Here is a 23,222-nt window from a genome sequence, read left to right as displayed (position 1 = left end):
TTTTGCATAGATCAATAGACAATAGCCATAAATTTTCTTTGGGCCGTGGGCCAGGCCCGATGTTCTTTTACCGGGCCATGCTTCATCATATACAAATCCGGGTGTCCAAACTGGAAATTTGAAGCGGTGGGTTTTTGGCTTATTTTGCAAGAAACGAAACAAGTGTTTATTAGTCGGGTTTCAGACTTGAGCGTCGTCTTGTTGGTGGTTGTTAGGAAATGGAGGAAGAATATTCTCTAAGCAGCTTCTGACTTCTCCTTTAATCCTGGTTAGTTCAGCTTACTAATACTAATAATAATCACTCATTCACTCTGCTTATTTGGTTATTGACGTTTGTATTGATGTTCAGGTACTCGATCAGAAGCTGCTGTGAAGCAGTTTCTTGATCAGTTTCATCTTCCTCTCATTATCAGGTTATCTCTATTATCCGTTAATTTATTTGGTTTCAATTATCTAATTGCAATGAAGATACTGTAAGTTTAAGTGATTTAGGTAGGTTAGTTATAACTTACTTCATTTGTTTATGCTTTGGCTTCCTTTGCTAGTAATTTGACCATTCAAATTGAAATTGTTGAGATCAAGGATGCATGTGAACTTGAGCGTATTCTACATAAATTAGGGCTAGTTTTTGAGATTTTTTTATTGTCAAGTGAAGTTATTTATTAATTTATTTTATTTTATTATTATTGTTTTTTTTGAAGAAAAAATTAATGGATTTTATGTTGAATGCGCATATTGAAGTGCTTTGCAAACCAAAGGAGATGTGCCTGGTTTAGAAGATGCACTGATTGATTGTTTAGAGAAGATATTTAGAACCAAATATGGCGCCTCCCTCATCCCACATTTCATGGTATCTTTGCTTTTTTAACTCAACTCATGTAAACAAGTTAACAAGATCACTCTTTATATTTCTTTAAGATTGATTTTTATTTGTTTATCTAAATGGCAATTCGTCACAGTTGATTTAATTGTTAATTGAAATACATGGAGTATTTAGAAATTGCTCTATAGAAACATATATTGTTAGCAGTATTATGTTGTTATGCTACAATTTAAGAACCGTCTAACCTTATGTCACGCTTTTTATTTACTTTTGTTCTTGTTCAGCCTTTCATTGTGGTTGGCCTGCAAGCGTATTCTCAGAGAGTCAGAGCTTTGTCATGTAAAACGGTAACTACTATTTAACACATGCTGTTTTTGCTACATAAATTTACATTTTGTGTGTAGTTTGCTATTAATGATCAAAGTTTTAATTATTATGCTCAGATTTCTAGTCTTTTGGAGCATCTTGAAGATAATACTGGTTTAGCTACTTCGTTGATCAAAGAGAATGACGTGTACCCGCTTTTGCTTAGTTGTCTCATCGATGGGTATACTCTGAAATTTTTTATTTTCTTTTTCAGCCATCCTATATTTGTAGTTTAATTCTCAAAACTTAATTTTTATAAGATATTGTTATTCTTTAGTGATGAACAAGTGGCAGTTGTTGCAACTGATGCAATCAAGAATTTAGCAGCATCTCAACAAGGGATAGTGAGTTCAACTTTTTTTCTGATTTAGTTATAATATAACTTCAGTCTCATATTATATTTATATATATTTGTAGGAAATCATATGCCCATCTACCCCCAATGATACTACAGATATTACAAAATTAGCATCAAAATGTTCATCACTGGTATGATTGTTATTACATCAGTTGATAATTAATATTGTTAAAATTTAAAAGACGATTATGTGATAATTAATTTAAAATTTGTTTCAGGGTCGGGTTCGAGTATTGGCTTTAATAGTTAAACTATTCTCTGCTTCAAGTGCAGCTGCAAAATTAGTTTACAACTCAAATCTTTTAGGTCTTTTGGAGGCAGAAATTCACAATGTTAATGATACACTTTTAACTTTAAGTGTTTTGGAGCTATATTATGAGGTTTTTCATCATTGTCCATTTTCGTATTTCATTTTATTTTCGACCAGTAGTTTTGTTTAATCGTGTATTGATTTATGAAGTTGGCTGAGGTCCAGCATGGAGTGGAATATGTTCTCCAGACCAATATTTTGCAGTTACTTATATCCATAATAAGGTACTTGCATTCTAAAATAACTTTGAAGTTAGTTTTTATCAAAATCCGTTTGTAAACGAACCAAACGTTTGGTGAACCGTTTGGCGGGAAGTTCGTTTATTTAATAAACTAACAGCCACAAATACATGCCCCGGCCGTTCATTTATGTTTGTATACGTTCTGTCACGTTCATTCATGTCATTTTTTTACGCTTGTTTGTTTACTTTCATATATATTTGTCAGTTTTGCGTTTGTTAATATGTTCATTTATATAATATATTATAGGTCTATTATTTATAATCTAGTTTTAATTATTTTTAGGCCCAACACGTTTGCATATACTTCTAATTAGTTCAGTTATGTTCATTCGTTTATACTGTTAGCGAATGAACATAAACGAATACGTTCCTTTTTAAAAAACAAACACGAACTCGAAAATCTCGCTCATTTAATTGTCTGTGTTTGATCATGTATTCGTTTACAATCCTATCTGTTCATATTATAAGTTATTAAGTTTTTGTTATATAATATTTGTATAGAAATTCTTCTGCTGAGTCAATGTTGAGATCGAGGGCTATGATGATAAGCGGCCGGCTTTTATCCAAGGAGAACATTCTCACATTTATAGACGAATCTGGTATCCTTGTTTTTTTGTACATATTTAAATAGTTAGTTAATTATCAACTGATTGATTTTTTTTTATTGTAATGTAGGTATCAAAGCTGTAATCTCAGCCATTGATGAAAGGCTTTCATTACTAGATACTCAAGATGCGGATGAATATGAATGTGCTCTTGAAGCATTCGGTCAAATAGGGTCATGTAAGTAATTTAACATTTTTATTAAAATAGTAGTTTTGTGAATATAAACATTCTTTTGTTTATTTTAACGCTTTAGCATCGCAAGGAGCTGCATTGCTACTGTCAAACACATCTGCTGCTAAACATGTTGTTAGTGCTGCGTTTGACTTGCATGGCCGTGGAAGACAATTGGTTTGGCCTTTTCTCTTCTACAAATATGTTACAAATTTACTATTATACCCTTTGTTTTTTGCGATGAGTGTTGATTTGGAAAACAGGCTGCTTTGCATTCTCTTGGAAATATTGTTGGAGAAACACGAACCGAAAACAACAAATTGTTGAATTCTGATGCTGAAGAATCCCTGCGCAGATTAATTTATGAAGCGGCATCTAACTCTCCAAAGCTGATACCATCGGTTAGTTTTTTAACCATCTTAAATATTAGGTATACTATATACATGCATAGTATCATATTTACCCAACAAAAAATCATAATATCAAACATACCCATTTTCAAATTCATGACATTTACACTGTTTCATTAAAACTTGCATTAGGATATGAGTCTGGAGTAGTGAGGAGAAAAAGAAGGGTAATATGGTCATATTATAAATTGCATTTAAAGAAATGGGCAAATATCAAGTACACCTAGTTTCAACTTTCTAACATTTATACCATTCTCTTAAAACTTACATCGGGATACTAGAATTTGGAGTGGTGTAAGGAGAAAGAGAAGGGTAATCTGGCCATGCTATAAATTTCATTTAGAGAAATGGGTAAATAACAAAATATACACATTGTCAAATTTATGGCATGTATACCCTTCCCTTAAAACTTGCATTAGGGTATGAGAGTTTGGAGCGCAAGGAGAAGGGTAATATGCCATATTATTAGTTACATATAAAGAATAATATGCCATATTATAAGTTACATATAAAGAAATGGGTAATAATATAATATCAAACATACCCATTTTTGTAATTTATGAAATTTATACCCTTCCTTTAAAACTCGCATTAGAATACGAGAGTCTGGAGTGTAAGGAGAAAGTGGAGGATAATATGGTCATATTATGCACAACATTTAGTGAAATGGATTAATATGTATTTTGAGTATGTTGAATGTGTATAGTTGCTATTAATTTTTTTGTTACGCAAATATGAATATAAGATATTATGCAAGTTTTCAGGGGTATATGTGGAATTACCAGACTATTATTTGCCTTTATAAATAACAATATTTTTTTGTCATCTGACAGGGTCTCCTTCTATCAATTCTTAAACTTGAGTCTGAGTTTCGGATCGCGGTGAGATATTTTATAATCTTGTAATAATTTCTAAATATTTTATGTCTACTATGAAACATGAAAATATGTTGAAGCTTTGATTTACAAATGATTTTCAGGGTTATAGGTTGATTACTGGACTGTCTGCTAGACCATGGTTGTTGGTTGAGATTTGCTCACGACAAGAAATAATAACTATAATCACAGATTCATACACAGAAACAACTAAAATAGGTAATATTATTATATTTAATTTTAAATCAAGAAAATTAGATTTAAAATTTATTCTTTAACTTATTGTATTTTCAGGTATGGAAGCACGATTCAGCTGTTGTGAAGCAATATATAAATCCCTTGCATCATCGTCCAAATTTCTGAGTGATCCCGCGCTTTCTGGGGTTGCAGAAAAGGTTTGTTTCCGAATTAAATAAAAAACATGTTTTTTATATTTTAGTCTTCATATATTTTTTAATGCAGCTGTTGGAAGCTATTAAAAAAGGTCCTTATCTTGCAAAAGGACGAAAACACGAAGCCCGACCTGAAGTTGCAACTGCTGACAGATTTTAGGTTTGTTGATATCAGGTGGCTGCGCTTTACTGTGAGAACTGTTTGAATATTTTTCTTTTTGTAACAATGTAGTAACAAAATGAACGGTCGCAGTATTATATTATCGGTGTTTGAATCTACTAGATAGATACTAAAGTAAGAGCTAGAACTAGGAAAATTAGCATCACTTGGGTGCTTGAAACCGGCTTTGATAAAAGTTGGGAAGGATAGTAAATATTGATTGTTCGTGCACTGGTTATGAAACATAACACTAATTTTATACCACTTTTAACAACTAGGGACTAGAAAACATAACTTATTGATCTTCTTTGCAAGCTATATTCCTGTTGAGTTATGAGTGGGTTTATGGGTTCATAATTTCTTGAATCTTACGTGTTGAATGTTCAAAAGAAAATGCTTTAAATATAAGATGCTTAGAAGTTGGTCAGTGCAATTCTGATTATAATTATAAGCTCTTGAATCTTGATGGGTTTTAACCGAACTTAGAGTTACAATTGTATTGCGACTGTTGCTAGTTCATGGAATCATTTGGATCTTAATCCAAAGCTTTATAGTAAATTAGTAACTTTTGATGGAAGTCATGAATTTGATAGGATCGCCAAGAAGGTGATTAGAATTGATTTCAAATGATCAATGCTTCATCGTAAATTAAATTACCAAAGAAGTACAATTGTACAAACATCTTGCTTCAGTTTCAAGCCTCCTTTGGTCTCTTTCTCGGTCACCCAAAAGAACCCACACTAGTCTTTGGACTTCTTTTTCTCTTATGTGACCCACGTCAAACACCCCACTCCACCTTTATATTTACGGAATTAAGTTTTAGCAAATTGACACATTACACCCTCAAAATTACAAATTTACTTAATAAATAAGATAAATGAAAATTTTATTTTTTCCTCGTTAAATAAGTATTTCTTTAACAGCAAAATGTTTGGACACCCAGATCACCCTAGCAAATATAGTTAGGGTTAGTAAATATGGTGAGTGTGATGACCCGGCTCACCACTTGGAAGAAAACTCACTACTAGAAAACCCTTCTTATTCAAGTTACAACAAAATGCTTCATACAAAACTCCAACCCACGATCTCTTTTAAAAAATTATGACAGGGCTACTACTATATACACACATATATTTAGAATGTTAGAGATTTTTATATATTTTAAATTAAAATCTAGCATGTTTTCTTTCTTTCTTTTTTATTTATTTTTCTTTTTCTTTTTGTCACTTAACATAATTTTGTTGTATAAAAGGAGGACGGAATACCTTTAAAAAATAAGTAAAAACCACTTAACCCAATTTGGTATAGTAAAGATCATACGCTTGTATAGAATTCATAATATTTAAAATTATATTATAATTACTTACTCATTAAATTTGTAAAATTTAATAAACTTACATTCAACTTTTTTTAAAAGAATGGATATATCTGTAATAGTGGTAACGGGTCATTGTTTTAGATATATTTGTTTTTGGGAAGCACGTGCGATTTAGACCAGTGTAGAGACTTTAATATAATAAAACTAGGCTAAAGGAGTTTTTTTTTTTCGTAACATGCGTAGAGACTCTTATATATACCAAAACTACATTTAAGAAATTTTAGTAAATATGGTGGACAAGGTGATCGTATGTAGCATGGTTGCATGCAAGACATGTGTCTCAAAACTATAAGGCAGGGCATGAGAGCTGTTGATGGGCTGGTCCTGGAATTAGTAGATTGTCAAAAAGATAAACGAACCCTATAATTGTGTTTCCTTCATGTGACTAGAACTTTGATGTATTATGATTCTAAAGATGTAGTCAGGGCATACAACCAATCTAGGTGATGGATGGTTGATGCACAAAGACATCTATATGATAAGGGTCCCTTAAACAACGGTGAAACTAATGTTTGAGGTGCTACCCGGGTAAGTGCAATATATGCATGAGGAATTGCATGATTATGATGGTGAGAGAATGTGTCGTACCAAATGTTTGATCATCATTGTTGCTTGTTTTGTGCTTGGACACTTGGGTACACCGTTCACTGACTAGTCCAGATCTCATCAGGAACGACCTCGGTGATCTGTGTTTACTCATCGAACGCATCACTATTCAAGAGCTATTGTCGCTCTCCTTATGAGTCCACTATAGGTCGAAACCAGTGACTTTCATAAAACCAATTCAAGCAACTAAAAGTTGGGCAGCATTTGAAAAGTTAATAATAATACAAGTCCGAAAGAGAAAAACATGAAAGTAGGAATTATTGTATATTGTATTATCCTTAACTCCTCATCCCTATCCACTCTGTCTCACTAGATATCCAATCCGATCCGATCACCCATCATGACCACCATCAACGACCTCCCTGATGTGATCCTCTTTAGCATCATCGCCGCCATCTCGGACGTCCGCACCCGCAACGCCGCCTCCCTAGTCTCCAAAAAATGGCTCTGCGTGGACCGATCCACCCGCACCCACCTGACCCTCCGCGGCAACGCCCGCGACCTCTTCATGCTCCCCTCCTGCTTCCGATCGATCACCCACCTCGACCTCTCCTTCCTCTCCCCCTGGGGCCACCCCCTCTTCTCCGGATCCGACCCCACACTCTTCGCCCACCTCTTAAAACAGTCGTTCCCAAATGTCCAATCACTTGTTATCTACTCCCGAAACCCAACCGCTATTCAGGCCTTAGCGCCTCACTGGCCCACGCTGCGGCAGGTCAAGCTGGTGCGTTGGCACCAGCGCCCGCCGCAGCTGCCTCCCGGATTAGATATTCCCGTTTTTGAAAGCTTTCTCGACGCCTTGGATCTCTCTTGTTTTTATTGCTGGACGGATGATATCCCTCCGGCTTTAAAACCTAACTCCAAGATTGCCACCAGGCTTACGGCTTTAAACCTTTTGAACCCGGCTTTTCCCGACGGGTTTAGAGGTCAGGAAGTGGAGGAGATAACCAAGTCGTGTCCCAATTTGAAGAAATTGTGGATGACTTGTATGTTTGATCCGCGGTATATCGGATTCGTTGGTGACGAAACGCTAGTTTCGGTTGCGGTGAATTGCCCTAAATTGGTGTTGCTTCATCTTGCGGATCCATTGGCTTTGGCGAATGCAAGAGCGGATCCGGATACCCAGGATTTTGCTCAGGATGATGCTGGGATTACGGTTGCGACGCTGATTGAAATGTTCTCGGGCCTTCCGTTACTGGAAGAGCTTGCATTGGATATTTGTAATAATATTAGGAACACTGGTCCTGCATTGGAGATATTAACCACCAAATGCCCCAAGCTGAAGTGTTTGAAGCTTGGAAACTGTCATGGGGTTTTGATGCCGGTTGGGTCTAAACTAGACGGGTTAGCTTTGTGTCACCGGCTCGAATCGTTATCGATCAGAAACGTAGCTGATTTGACTGATATGGGTTTGATTGCGATCGCAAGAGGCTGTTCAAACTTGTCGAAATTTGAAGTCCAAGGATGCAAGAATATCACGGTTCGTGGGCTAAGAACTTTTGTTTGTTTACTAAGTCGAACGTTAATCCATGTAAAGATCTCGTGTTGCAAGAATCTTGGTGCCCGATCGTCTCTCAAAGCGTTGGAGCCGATTCAAAATCAGATCCGTAAGCTTCACATTGATTGCATTTGGGATGACAATCTTGACCATGTTGACCAGTTTGATGATCTTGAAATTGAAATTGATCACAAAAGGAAGAAACAAAAGCTTGATTTTGATCTAAACGAAGCTCGATCATGGGAGAAGTTGAAGCATTTGTCCCTTTGGTTTTCAGTTGATGAGCTTTTAACACCATTATTATCATCAGGGCTTGAAGATTGCCCGAATCTTGAGGAAATCAACATCAAAGTTGAAGGTGATTGTAGGCACTTTTCAAAGCCAGCTGAACGAGAATTTGGGCTGCGATGCTTAGGATTATACCCGAAACTATCAAAGATGAAACTTGACTGTGGTGATGCTATTGGGTATGCGCATACAGCCCCATCGGGTCAGATGGATTTGAGTTTATGGGAGCGGTTTTATTTGTTTGGAATTGGGGAGTTGGGGTTGGTTGAGTTGGATTACTGGCCGCCACAGGATCGAGATGTGAATCAGAGGAGTTTGAGTTTGCCGGCTGCTGGATTGTTGCAAGAATGCTTGATGTTAAGGAAGTTGTTTATTCATGGTACGGCTCATGAACATTTTTTGATGTTTCTGTTGCGGATACCGAATTTGAGAGATGTGCAGTTAAGGGAGGATTATTATCCCGCTCCTGAAAATGATATGAGTACGGAGATGAGAGCGGATTCATGTTGTCGGTTTGAAGATGCGTTGAATAGGAGGCGGATTCTTGATTGAAATTGATGGTGGATGGTCATGATGATGAAGGTTTTGGCTAGTGAAGATATGTGAAGAATAAGGTGTATTAAGTCTGATTTAACAAGTTTCATGTATGTTTGATGATACTAGGATTTTAATCTTCTATGGACTATTTATTATATTTGCCAAACTTTATTGTGTTTAGATAAATCTCTAAAAGTGAAACGTCCACCACTAGTGTATACTACTTTGACAACCACTAGTGTATATTATCATCAGGGCTCGAAGATTGCCCGAATCTTCAAGAAATCAACATCAAAGTTGAAGGTGATTGTAGGCACTTTCCAAAGTTCAGTTAGCCAACTGAACGAGAATTTGGGCTACGATGTTTAAGATTATACCCGAAACTATCAAAGATGAAACTTGATTGTGGCGATACTATTGGGTATGCGCATACAGCCCCATTGGGTCAGATGGATTTGAGCTTATGGGAGCAGTTTTATTTGTTCAGAATTGGGGATTTGGGGTTGGTTGAGTTGGATTACTGGCCGCCTCAGGATCGAGATGTGAACCAGAGGAGTTTGAGTTTGCCGGCGGATTCATTGTTGCATTTTTGGTATTGGGGTTTGAGATTGATGGGTACCGGATTGGATGTCTAGTGAGACATAGTGGATAGGGATGAGGAGTTGAGGATAATACAATTTGTTTTTGTTCATTTATAAGAAAAGGAGTGTGTTAGTAAATGGTTTCTAATAAATGAGAGCTATGAGTCCGCCACCTCAGTTTAGAGGGGTAAACACCATACCACTAGACCACTAGGTCTTGTTCGAAATTGCTTAATAAATATCAACTAGTTCCTTTCGTTAGCAATAAACCAATATGTCAATACATTAATTGCTTGATTAAGTTAATGTGCTTTCTTTAATGCTTTGAACACGTCTTAATTAGTCATCTAGAGTTTATTTGTTGATTTACTTGGTCAATGTTAGAATGTTGACTTTTATATCTTAATTAAATGGATCACCTTTGTCCGTTTGGAGCATAAATAAATGCAGTGAATATGTTAATTATATTCATTTTTCACTGATATATTATAATTTTATATATATATATTTATATGGGTTAGGTTATAATAGAAAGTATAGTTTTTGTAAGAAGGATAAGAAGTAATCTTGTCTATTGATTTTAAATATGGAGGGTTGAGATTAGTTTAGGGGGAAATCAAGTGTGAACACAAGGTAAAGGGCATAAAAGGAATAACACATTTGTTGACTTTCTCTCTTCACATGCAAGGCACATGCCTAATTCCCACATCATTTTAAAACGTCCATAGCTTTTTTTACGACGCTTTTATTGAAAAACAAATTCATCATAATAACGAGTGTCTTTTTATCTTTTATATGAGTACCATATTGTAATATAAAAATTAAAAAAAAATTAGTGTGTTTTTTACAAATTGTGTTTTACTGAATTATGTTTTACAAAATTATGTTATACAGTAGTATTTTTCATTGTGTTTTTTTTCATTGTGTTATTTACATTATGCCATACAATTGTGTTTTTTATTGTGTTTTTATCATTGTGTTTTTTTTTTCATAACATCTCATTAAATTAAAAACTAATCTTACCAATTATTTGATATGAAAATCATATAAAATAGGAATATACTAAAATTTAATATCCAATATAAAAAGAAAAAGATATTATTTATAATTAATAAACAATTTTACAGTAAAAAATATAAGCGGGTCATGGGTCATCAAATCCAGATAGTTTTTAAACGAGTTATAACATATATTTATTTATGAAACCCTTTCATCGTCAAACCCTAAGTGTATTATTAACTTTCTTACAATAAAGAAAATTAAAATCCAAAAAATAAATATTAAAAATCAAAAAATGTAAAATAACCATTATCTCAAGCCATCAGATTGCTTTATTTGTAAATGAAGGCTTCTCACGCATTTGACCCGAATTCACGGGTAAAGGTTCCACCAAATCCAGATAGCTCTTAAATTGTTATAACATCTCTTTATATTAAAAAACAATCTCATCAAATATTTGATATGAAAATCATATATAATAGGAATATACTAAAAATTAATATCCTATTTTATTTTAAAAAAAGATATTATTTATAATTAAGAAACAATTTTATAATAAAGAAAATAAACGGGTAATGGGTATCACCAAACCCAGATAGCTTTTAAACCGGATTATAACATATCATTTATTTGTGAAACCATTTCATCATCAAACCTCAAGCATATTAATTATTATCTTTCTTACAATAAATAAAATTAAAATCCAAATATGCATATATAAATATTAAAAACGAATAATGTAAAACAAACCCCGTAATACGGGGGATAAAATCTAGTGAACTTATATATTTAAACCACACAAATGCTAATTTGATTTTTCATTTCTTCATATGCTAATTGTATTTCAAGGTGAATTACATGTAGTACACGTGTGGCATCAAAGACTTATAGGTTATTTAATAATACTAGGTTTTGATCCGTGCACGACACGAGCATAAATATATAAATCGTTAAGTAAAAACATATATAATTTCAAATGACAGATTATTTTTAATATTTTTTGAAACAACATGGTTTTTAGTTGCAATTTATATTCATAAGCAAACAAAATACTGAAATACATAGACTTACAAAAAATAACTTTACATAGTACAATGTTTATGAAGAAAATTTAAAACTTTAGAACATAAACTTCATAAACTTAAAAAAAATAATATGAATACAAAACAAACAAACTTCACTAACATTAGTCTGGAAAACAAGTAAATTAGAAAATAAGCATTATAGAAAAGATTCCCGATAATCATCTAAAAATGATTCAGGCTTCTTTCCTGTACCGGGAACACAGTTGGTGACAGGGATGAGATCGGTAGCGTGCCCGTACCGACTGGTGCTGGTACTGAAAATTCTGATGCTGAATATCACAATTTTTTTGTACCGGTACCGATACCGAAACTCAAAACTTTGATAACGCTTTAGTACAGTACCAAATCGGTACAGATTTCAGTATCTGTACTAATCGGTACCAATACCGAATTTGCTCATCCCTAGTTGATGACATAAACATTCATACACTAATCTAATAAACATAGAGAATAGCTGACTACAAAAACTGTTTTTACATTGCATGTAAACAGTCTTGCACCCTAATAAACTGAAGCACGCCTAAAGCGTATTTAAGAACCAAAATAAAATCGAAACCTTTTTAAAATGACATGTTTTGACCATAATCAAATCGATACGTTTTGAGAATGACCCAATTTAACCCGAACCAAATTGATACGATTTTAAAAGTACCTGTTGAAACCCGAATGAAACCGATACCTTTTTATATTGACTCGTTGACCAGAACTAAACTAATACCCTTTTAAAATGACTCGTTTTGACCCGAACCAAAGCAAATCGAAACATTTCTAAAACGACCCATTTTCATAATGAGAGTCGAAATAGCGCATTTAAAGATTAAGAAGTAAAATGAAGGGTAACACATATAACGTTCTTAGCTTTTGAAATCCTTTCTACCAAATGCAAATTCATTATTACTGGTTGTGAATATCCAAAACAAATATAAAGCTTCACTAACTTCAACACACTTGAAAGTTGAAAATCGTTTGAACCTTTTTACTTAATGTGTGAACCCTCCATATTCTTTCATTTTTCAATAGACATTAAAACCAAACCCCAAACAAATTAAATACAAATTGAAACGAAACTAAATTGGAAAAAAACAAAACCGAAAACCTAAATAAAACCAAAAAACTAAAACCGATAAACATGAAACCAAACCAAAAACAAAAACTGTAAAAACCGAAACAAAAGACTGAATAAAGTTAACCCCGTCTAAAACGAAACTAAAAAAATTGAAACGAAACTAAAAAAATCGAACCGAAATGAAACTTAAGTGAAACAAATTTGTAAAAACTAAAACCGAAAAAAAACCAAAAACCGAAATGAAACCAAAATAAAAAAAATACTCCCATGAAACTTTGAAAAAAAAACCCAAACTCATTAAGGAACACATGTATTAACAGTATAGTAGATTAGAATATGTTGAATGTAATTAAATGAAATGTAATTTAATATAATTTAATTAATTTTAAACTATTTATTAGCAAGACTTTATGAGAATGCATGTTATTTATGGAAAGGGTATTTTTTTTAATACCATAATAGATTTGGTGTTCATACTCTAGTTGAAACGAAATCAAACCATTAGTAACAGTTTTATCATGAACTAAACGAAAACGTTGATACTAATTATTGAAACAAACTAAATCATTGCTAATAGTTTAGCCTTGCTTAATTAAGTTTTCGGTTTATAGTTATTTGACCCAAAGAAGTACAAAAACAAAACTTAGCCGCCAACTTCCAAAAACTTAACTATTATATCTGCAAATTTTCTTCTAATTCTATATCTTGTTTGCAATAAAACTAAAATCCTCAATTATTTATTGAACAACTTTTCACCAGCCTTGCTATTGGCTAGGCTACAAGCCTTTATTATGCATAATTTATTTATGTACTTATTTTGCGTGTGTATATTAATAAATTACAAAGCATTTAAGATAAGGATAAATTTATCCATTAAATAATATATACACTTTATTTTAATTTTTTAAAACTTTAATTAATTTTTATAAATTTAAAACATAGTTACAATTTTATTTCCTTATTTTACCCGAATATTATTTTAATTTTAGTTCAACGCCCCCACTATTTTTAGACAGCAATAGCCTTTTTTATATATTAGTATTTTTCTAAAAAAGTACATCATAAAATCAAGAATTTTATTTTCTTCAGTTTGAGTATGATATTGTTGTAGTTGTTTTCAATTTAAAAGAATTAACATGTTATGTAGAGGTGTTTATTGTCCAGTTTTAACAATTTTTAAATTCAATCGTGAGTAACTATTTTTTGTTATCAACAACACAATCGTTACTAACGATATATATATACCTAAAAATGATTCTAAAATATTTTCTCTCACAGTTAAGTGAATAAGGTATATGATTAAATGGTGTGATGAAATTATATAAGAGATCCACAAAAGAATTATAGTTTAGAACTTAGAAGCAAACAGAAGTACTAGTTATTAGTTAATAGGATGAGGTGGGGTCAAATACGATGAGGTGTTTGAGGAAGTCTTTGTCAGGATTCTTGAAGTCGTCACGTGTGTCTCCACCGTCCCTGTCTTTAGACTACTTTTATTCATAATCCAACTCACCTCAACTTTTTAATAAAAAGTTAATCTCTCTCTTCCACCTACACAATATAACCCAACCTAACTTTTCACTTTTATTCACAACTCAATTTAACCCAAACTAATTAGTTTAATACATATATCTTATTAGGTTTTAATTTATTCTGTAAAATTTAATAAAATTAATAAAAATATTTATTTTTTAAACAATATTATTTGAAGTATAAAAATCATTAAAAAAGATAATATCGTAATTCTATTAAAAAAACCTTGAATTTTTATAACTATTAAAAAAACAAAATTTTATATATAATAATATTAAAAAATACATATTTTAAAAAGTCATCCGTTTCTAATAAAATTGATATCGAAATATTTATAAAAATAAACTAAGCACGACTATATTTTTAGATTTTTGAAATAAGTCAAGTAATATAAATTATTAAATAAAACTCAAACTATATAAACAACAACTTGTTTGAAAGAAAAAAAAACAAAATCATATTTAATTAAAAAGTAGGTTGTCACCTAGGTTGGGGTTGTAACCCGGGTTGTAGTGTGAAAATGATTTAATATTTTTATTTATTTCTTAAATAGTGTCATGACCTTCTAAGAGGTCACCAATAAAAGTAGTAAACTTTTCACGCGTTTTCACTAATTGGCCCTTTTCCCCGACATTTTTTATGGCTTTGATCGTTCTCATGCAACATAGTATATCAATTAAACTTAAAAAGTAATGATAATAAAAAAACTTCAACGGCGAAAGGGATTGTATTAATATGGCCCTATCAGTTTTCAATGCAAGATGATAATAGAGATTGATCTTCGTATCATTCTAGACACAATCCTCTTCAAGCAGCTCAATGTTCGCTATGTACCTACTACTCACTAGATTGTTGATTTATTAACCAAAGGCTTATCTACTACATGATTTACTTTACTTCGATCCAAGCTTTTACATTGTACGTGATGTTATTGTTCAGCCTGCAATGATACGCTAGCTGATTGTTATTGGTCGGCCGTAAAAACTAGGTCCATACTGATTTTGATGCTCAATGCCTGACTCATCCAAGAACACCATCAAGAAGCAAGGCCGGCTCAACAATTTTGAAGGTCTATATCAAAATGAGACTTTATGACATTTTCATTAAAAAATAATTAAAAGAAACCGCCATGCAACCACTCTATAAAATTTGGTTCTACCTATACAATAAACCAATAGGATTTCCAACAACCACCACTCTGTAACTAACTACCGAAATTTACAGATTTCATTAAATTTTGATTAATCATCTAATTAATATATTTTTTTTTCTATAATAGCTATATTGATTTAGGAAGGAAAAACATAATTTGGCGAATTACTATTTTTATAAAAAAAATCATTGCATATAAATTACTGATTACATAATTATATCGTAATGTTCGTTTGACTGGACATGAATTAGGGGTGAGCAACTTAACCACCATAACCGTTTAACCGAACCGATTTTAACCGATAACCGACATAATCGGTGGGTCAGTTTAATACACTTTAAAAATCGCCAAATACAGGTTGGTTTTGGTTAAAGATAATTTCAAAACCGCCATAACCGAACCGACCTATTTATTTAACCAACAATATGTTTGGGAATTGGGATTAACTTCCACCAAGCATGTTGTTGGATTATATTATTTTGATGTTTTTGGTGCAATATTTGTTATCAAATTAAGTTGAATTTCATTGTTTGATATATAATGTCATTCTGTTTTTGAATATTTGGTATTAATATTAATGATTATATACTTTGGTATATCATGTCATGTCATTTTTTGTAATAATTGGTACCAAACTTTTAAGCCCAATTATATTTTTTTGGTTACGGTTACCCGAACCATAACCGACTTACTATAACCTACAAAACCGATTAACCATAACCGTCATAACGAGTAGGTTATGGTTATGGTTATCCATTAACCGACATATCAGTTATGGTTATGGGTTTAGCTCAAAACCGCCCCAAACCGACCCATGCACACCCGTAACATGAATAATAATCTAAATTAGGAATGAATAGAATTTATTTATTTTTATATTATACTAATATACATAACTAGCTTTTGAACCCGCATATTACACGAGATTGTCAAATGATAAAAACAAATTAGGTCCGTTATTTCAACTAATTAGGAATGAATAGAATTTATTTATTTTTATATTATACTAATATACATAACTAGCTTTTGAACCCGTATATTACACGAGATTGTCAAATGATAAAAACAAATTAGGTCCGTTATTTCAACTATGATTCTCAAAATACTTATGATTAATTTAATGTAGAAAGTAAAACTTATGAATTATATTTTTTTTCAATTCACGACTTATGAAATGTATCTTTTTCATATTTCACCCCTGTACTACACATGATGGAAAATATGAACTTAATGGTAGTTTGGTTTGTTTATCTTTCTTTTTTTTTTAAATGGGCCGGTTCATTTATTTTTGCTAAACAAAGTGGTTGGGTTCCTTTATTTTTGTTAAAAAAAAGTGGTTCGGTTTGTTTGTTTTTTTTAAGTAGTTCAGTTCGTATATTTTTGTTAAAAAATGTATTTCGGTCTGTTTATTTTTGTTAAAAAGTAGTTTGGTCCCTTTATTTTTTTAAAAAAAACTGGTTCAGACCATTTACTTTTGTTAAAAAAAGTAGTTCGACTTATTTATTTTTTACCACATGGTTAAGTAAGTGAGAAATGAAATAAATACTATTTTATCCCTGACTTAATGTAAAAAACAAACGGGGTTAACGAAAAAGTATTAAAATAGCATACTTTTAGAAACGTCATGTATTGATTTGCAAGAAATTAAAAAAGAGTTATAAAGTTGCGTAGTTGGTTAAACTTCAGGTATGAAAATGACATTTAACTTAATAGTGAATAAAGTCCACACTATGTTATAAACTAATTGACTAAATAGTTTTGACCCGTGACCCATGGATAGCTAGAAAGAATAATATAAGAGATTAGAAATTAAGAGTAATGTAGGCTTGACGCATAAGCTTCAACATTTTCTTTTAGTAGTAGAGTAAGATAAGATGTTAATATCTCAGTTTTTTATTAACTATTCATTTTAAATGCATTGCGTTAAATTTCACCAATTTCTCATTTTTAAAAGGCTAATTTTGGCCAATTTTTGTATTTTTTTCATGAAACTTTCGTCACGTAGCAGTTTCCCTTTATATTTTCTATTTGTTTTGCTAACTATATCAATTGGCAATTAACATTTTGATAGTATATGTTTATATTTTTTTGAGTGTGTGTACAAGCTGATGAACGTTTACAGAATTAAAAGTAAACCAAATATAGGGAAAATAATGGTATAGTTTCTTAGATTTAGTGTTTTGACTTATGGAGCTATGTACCTCATATATATATTTTTTATTTCATAATTTTTTTTTTTATCTTTTATATTAAGATTAGCAGCAGAAATTCGTTAACTTCCTAATCCTAATGCTCATGATTCAAAGCTTAAATGTTAAAGCTCAAATTTTATTTTCAATAATGTCAGTTTGCTTTTTCAGCCTTATCTTTCACTAACCCTAGTTTTTATTTTGCCTTTACTAATCTAATTTACTATCATTTTTTGTTCTAAATAATATATATTTGTAGTTTGGAGCTAAATTTATAATCTTTTATTTGTAGTTTTGAACAAGAGAAGAAAGAGTATACGAGTTCTCTTAAAACATCAGCTCTTCTTTGTATAAAATCTTTTATTGATTTTGGTGTTTTATTATATGATTTGTTGAATTTGGTCTCTCTGTTTTTTTTACATGATTTTTCTTTTGATCTTTTCATATTCAATACTGATAGGGAATAAAGACCAAGTAGGTGGTGGTGTTTAACCTCTTATAGAACTTAGAAAGTCTTATAAGTCGATGAGTCAAGTCTGCATCAAGAAGAGTTCGCGCAAACGTTTTTAAAAAAACGTCTTCGAAAAAACAAGCAGTCTGCAGATGGCAATGTGTGACATTTGAGACAAAACCAGGCACACCTCAGTATTCACATGCCGAATAAGCGATTAACCGCTTATTGTGTATCGAACAAATGAATAACCAAATGGGTCTGGTTATGACCCGGATATCCCGGGGGGCCATCTACAAGTGATATAAGTATATTCTAAGCCAACATATTGATATTATGGCCTTAGTACAATAGCAAACCAGTTGAACGAAAACATACTCGTTTAACTACCCGCTATAATTTTAAACGCGAAAGATAGTTACAAAACAAGCAGTGTATCATCCGTTAAGCCGAAAAATACTTATAAAACACTTATTTGGGATGTTTTAAGCGATCCATGAAAATATTTTGGATTTTTATAACCAAATAGTATGTTTTTATAAATTTACAAGAAATTGGCTGAAAAACACTCGTTTTCGCGCTGTTTACTGTACCCGATATATTTTTCACACCAAAAACCGAACCCGAAATAAAATTAGACTCGGGATATCGCTTACGGCACACAGAACAAGGGAAAATATACTAAAATGGGTCCAAGGGGAACCCCCTATTCCGGCCGCCACTATTGAATGGATACCTATCTTAACAAATTCATACTTAAGTAAGTTATTTATATGTTTACACACTTTTTCAACAACAATCTGGTTACTCAACCTCTGGACTCTCTCATACACACAAAATCCTTAAGGTAAATACCATGATTTGATCATTTTAAGCATGTTTTAAACATGGTTTTACATAAATATTGATCTTTGATTACTAAAAATCAATCATAACCATGCAAAAAAACCCTGAAAATGGTCCATAAACATATTTTGATCATACACATGGTTAGGAATCTGAATTGATAGTTTTTTTTTTGCCATAAACACGGATTAGGGGGTTAAAATCGCGTTTTTACGGTTCAAAAGTTCGGTTTAAAGCCCCAACCGAAACCCTAAGTTTCAAGGCTTTTTTGTTGATAATACATGCTTGGTTTTTACATATGACCTGTACCTACCTTACTTAGAAGCACAAGAACCTGAAAATTTGAATAAGAGAGCGAAAACGAACGAAAACAACAAAGGTAATACCGAATAGCTCGTTTAGGGGCTGTTTAGGATTCGATTGTGATGTGGTTGTTATTAGCCTATTAAACTTTGCAAAGATATCAGGGTTCATATGAACGAGTCCCTGTCCAAATTTGGTAATTTTTTGACAACTCAAGAATATTTGGCGAATTTATTACCGATTAGGTACGTTTATTTGGGAAAAATACTTAAAATGCTTGAAAAACTATGAATTGTTTTTGGCAACTCAAATTTGGTATAATATGATCATATATGAAGTTTGGGGTCATTTGGAAAGCCCTAGCTATGTTTTGTGGATTCGCGTTTATTCGAGTTTTTATAGTCATTTTTTGCTCGAAAAGGTAATTTGAAAAAAGTGTTAGCTTCTAGAAATTTTACAAGATATTTTGGGAGATAATTGGATCACTCATGAATTTTTTTGGAATTTTCGGGAATCGTTTGGTATAAACGGACAATTTTCACGTTAATTATAGCATATAAAATGAATTTTCGTAAATTAATAAATCAGGAAATAATCCAGAAATAATTTTATAAAAATCTACATATTTTAATTGATAAGTGACTAAATTTTCATAATTTAATGATAAACGGACAATTAACTGTGCTAAATTAAATATTAAACAAATTCAATTCTGATAAAAACTGACGAGTTCATAATTAACGAACCTGTTGAAACATCAGAACATCAAGAGTGATCAAAAATCATATTTTTGGATTAATTAAGTAAAAACGAACTTTTTGTGAGAATTCCGGGCAATTCGGATGGATTGTGCATGCTTTTCTCCAAACCAAACTGAATAAACGGAAATTAGTCCCGTAGCGAATCCAGACTCCTAAATTGTGGTCTTTCTTTATAACTTAATCATTTTATCAACCAACACATTTACCCAAGTTTACATACTCATATCTGTTTTCTAAACACGTAAACGATCAACTTGGCTCAGCTGGTAAAACGGGGAAACTGAGCCAAGTTCGATTTTAAATATTAGACATTGAACAACGTCACAATCTAAGCCTATGGACACTTTCTGGGCATGAAAGCTATACCCAGATTAAATATACAGCCCGGTTTAGTATAGAGATTATAGGAACTAGTGATAGCGAGTCAAACGAACTGTGAGATGATACCGTACCGATTACCGACAAAACAATGAGTTTCATAACCCCACTTTTAAATGGTTTTTACGAATTTTTGAGGTGAAGAACATGTTGATACATATCTATATGCTCGGAATTGTTTGATGATGAAAATTATCTAAGTGCTAACACACGAAAGTCCCCACTAAAACAGTGATTAACTTCGAGCCGATGGCTTGTGAATAGTACTATTGGTTTGACAAACCTAAATGGAGCCAGCAGGGCTTGCTGAGACTGTAATGCCGTTTTGCACATGACTATAATTATACAAACATGCTATGTAGTGTTAGACATAGCTACTCGGGGCATGTTGTGGGCGGAAGGGGGACCACCGTGGTTGATTGTGCGTGGGAAATGGAGGCACGCAGCACGAACGAACAGTCAAGGCTTCACTATAACTTAGCATAATTACATCATAAACATACAAACAAACGCACTTGTGAACGTACATACAGACATACTTGCATATTTACAAACTATGATTGTTATACGCACAAGTGATTTCTTGAAACTCGTGAAACATATCAACTATTTGTAGTTGACCCGTTTTAACATGTTTTTCAAGTATACCAGACTTGGACTAGAAAGTCAATGTGCTACGTATTTGACTTTCGATCAATGCTGGGTGAATTGATGCAAGTGTGCTAATAAGAAGTAAAGCCGTTTAACGGGCTGGATTTAGTTTGTATCACCTAGTTGTAAACAAAGTTAGATCAATGTAAAATATTGTAAACCAGTTTGTATTATTCTTTATAAACAATGTGGTTAATACCAGAGGTGTCTGTTACATTTCCATTTTATGCTTCCGCAATTTGCTAAATGGGGTGTGACACAATGGCTTGCACGTGGTCTGGGCGGTGCAAACAAAAGAATATGCGCAAACCTTTTTTAAAAAAACAAACATCTTAGTCTCCTTGTATATGAAAACTTACCAATATAAAATTTTGCAAGTTTTGCAAAAACATGTCATCATCATCATCATCATCATCATCTTCGCACTCATTAAATCCCACACATAGCAAAGCTATGGTAGGATCCGAGAAAGATAAGATACAGATAGTCTTACATCTACTCCATAGGAATAGAGAGGCTATTTACATTGAGACCCTCCGCTCGACCGTGGCTTTGCATCAAGCCTTGGACATAAGGCACATAACACTCAACCATCAAGACCCCAGCCGATTGATGCATGTACCCTTGTCTTTCGGCTATCAACGCCACCACATGATGTCTGATTAACCTTCCGTCACTTTTAACGCCATTTTCACGAAATTAGTAAAATAATGTCAAAATTAGTGCAATTTTACTTTTGTCCACCAAATGGTCCACACATATATACATTATATGCGCACACTGCAAGGAGGGCGTCAGAAACACGTAATAACTACTACAAAATATTAATGTTAATGTACCACATATATGTCATCGGAAGTTATGGTATTAATTTAAAAGGTTTGTAATTGTTTTATGAACCAATGTTGTTGAGACTGGACTGGATCGGCCGATCGGACCAGTTCGGTTATGTGTAGTTCACTCGGCTTCAGATGTAACATTCGTTACTTTTCAAACTCGAAAACCTGACCTGTTTTGAATTTTTGGATTTCTGTTTTCAAGTATATATATAAACTTTATTCACGAGATTTCATTTGACGTTCGTCAATGTTTTCCGACTCGGTTTATCATTCAAAGTACATTTTTTCGACGTTTGATGTTCAATATGCGTTCGTATTGTATTGATTCATTTACAAAATCTCGAGCTTTATCGTTAATTGTGCTTTGCGGGGTTAAACGCGTATATTATCTAAAAACGAAAAGAATAAATTATAAAGTTCTAGGTTAAAAATGGAAAGTTTAAATATTAAATTTCAACTTTAAAGATTCTTAAACATAAGGGGTGCAATGTGTAACTTCTATTTAAATTATATTAATTAAATAATAAAATATAATAAAAACCCAACCGCATCGTCCCTACCCCCTCGTTTTTTCCGGCCCGGCGTTCCGGCCACCGGAAAACGGCTCCGACCGTTTTAAAACTACATTTTTTTTATTTAATTTCAGTTTATATTAACGTAATTAATCTTTTTTTAATCAATTAAAAATCAAAATAAATTTATAAAAACCTTTTTAAACAAAATAAAAATTATGTAAATTAACTATAAAATATAACTCATCATTTCATGCCTACAAACCGAGTTTCTCGCTTTCGTAAGCTGTAACTAAAAATCGTTTAATAATCGCAAAGTAAACTTTAATTCTCTAAAAATCGTTTCACCAAAACAATAATTATATTTTCAACTTATAAACAATAGTTCAAGTATTTCAGAAGTATAAACTCCATATTCTCGTCGTTAAACTACTTAAATTATATCAATAACCGTTTTTCCGTTAAAACATAAATAATAATATAATAATCAAAGAGCTATAAAATTTGTAATAAATTATAATAAAATAATAACCAACTTCTAAAAATTATTCATACAATTTATCAACCTTAAAATCCCGTTAGAATAGTCGTTAAAAGTCGTGTTTATTCTTATTTATAGTTCGTACGGATTGACTGCTTCGGTTTCCTTTGATGCCTTCAAGTTATTCTTATTCCTTTTTTACTTCAATTACTAATGTGAGTTTCTCACAACCCCTTTTTAAACGTTTTTATATTTTAGGGTAGTATATGTATCCATATTAAAATTCATGTATTGATTTCTTCTATTACAAAACTACAATTCGTATATGGACTTGTATGTTACTTGTATTACTTGCACGAATATTACTTGCACATT

General features: G+C 32.3%; 1 protein-coding gene and 1 pseudogene across 1 annotated transcript; both read left to right on the top strand.

The window, feature by feature from the left end:
* Positions 1-240: 240 nt before the first annotated feature.
* LOC143619956 (uncharacterized) lies at positions 241-4,769 on the top strand. Its single transcript, XM_077091771.1, has 17 exons — positions 241-268; positions 350-413; positions 742-850; positions 1,108-1,170; positions 1,267-1,370; positions 1,467-1,533; positions 1,607-1,678; positions 1,766-1,927; positions 2,008-2,081; positions 2,600-2,697; positions 2,774-2,881; positions 2,958-3,052; positions 3,139-3,276; positions 4,119-4,166; positions 4,265-4,379; positions 4,455-4,555; positions 4,623-4,769. The coding sequence occupies exons 3-17, from the start codon at positions 848-850 to the stop codon at positions 4,710-4,712; spliced, it is 1,338 nt and encodes a 445-aa protein (XP_076947886.1). The 5' UTR covers positions 241-268; positions 350-413; positions 742-847; the 3' UTR covers positions 4,713-4,769.
* A 2,265-nt stretch (positions 4,770-7,034) lies between these two features.
* On the top strand, positions 7,035-9,040 carry LOC143620013 (F-box protein MAX2 homolog A pseudogene; annotated as a pseudogene).
* The last annotated feature ends 14,182 nt before the right edge of the window (positions 9,041-23,222 follow it).

This window comes from Bidens hawaiensis, unplaced genomic scaffold (genome assembly GCF_021521415.1).
Source record: "Bidens hawaiensis isolate Kalapana, Puna unplaced genomic scaffold, B.hawaiensis_p1.1 tig00002525_1, whole genome shotgun sequence".
Lineage (NCBI taxonomy): Eukaryota > Viridiplantae > Streptophyta > Magnoliopsida > Asterales > Asteraceae > Bidens > Bidens hawaiensis.
This window is presented reverse-complemented; position numbering and strand designations above follow the sequence as displayed.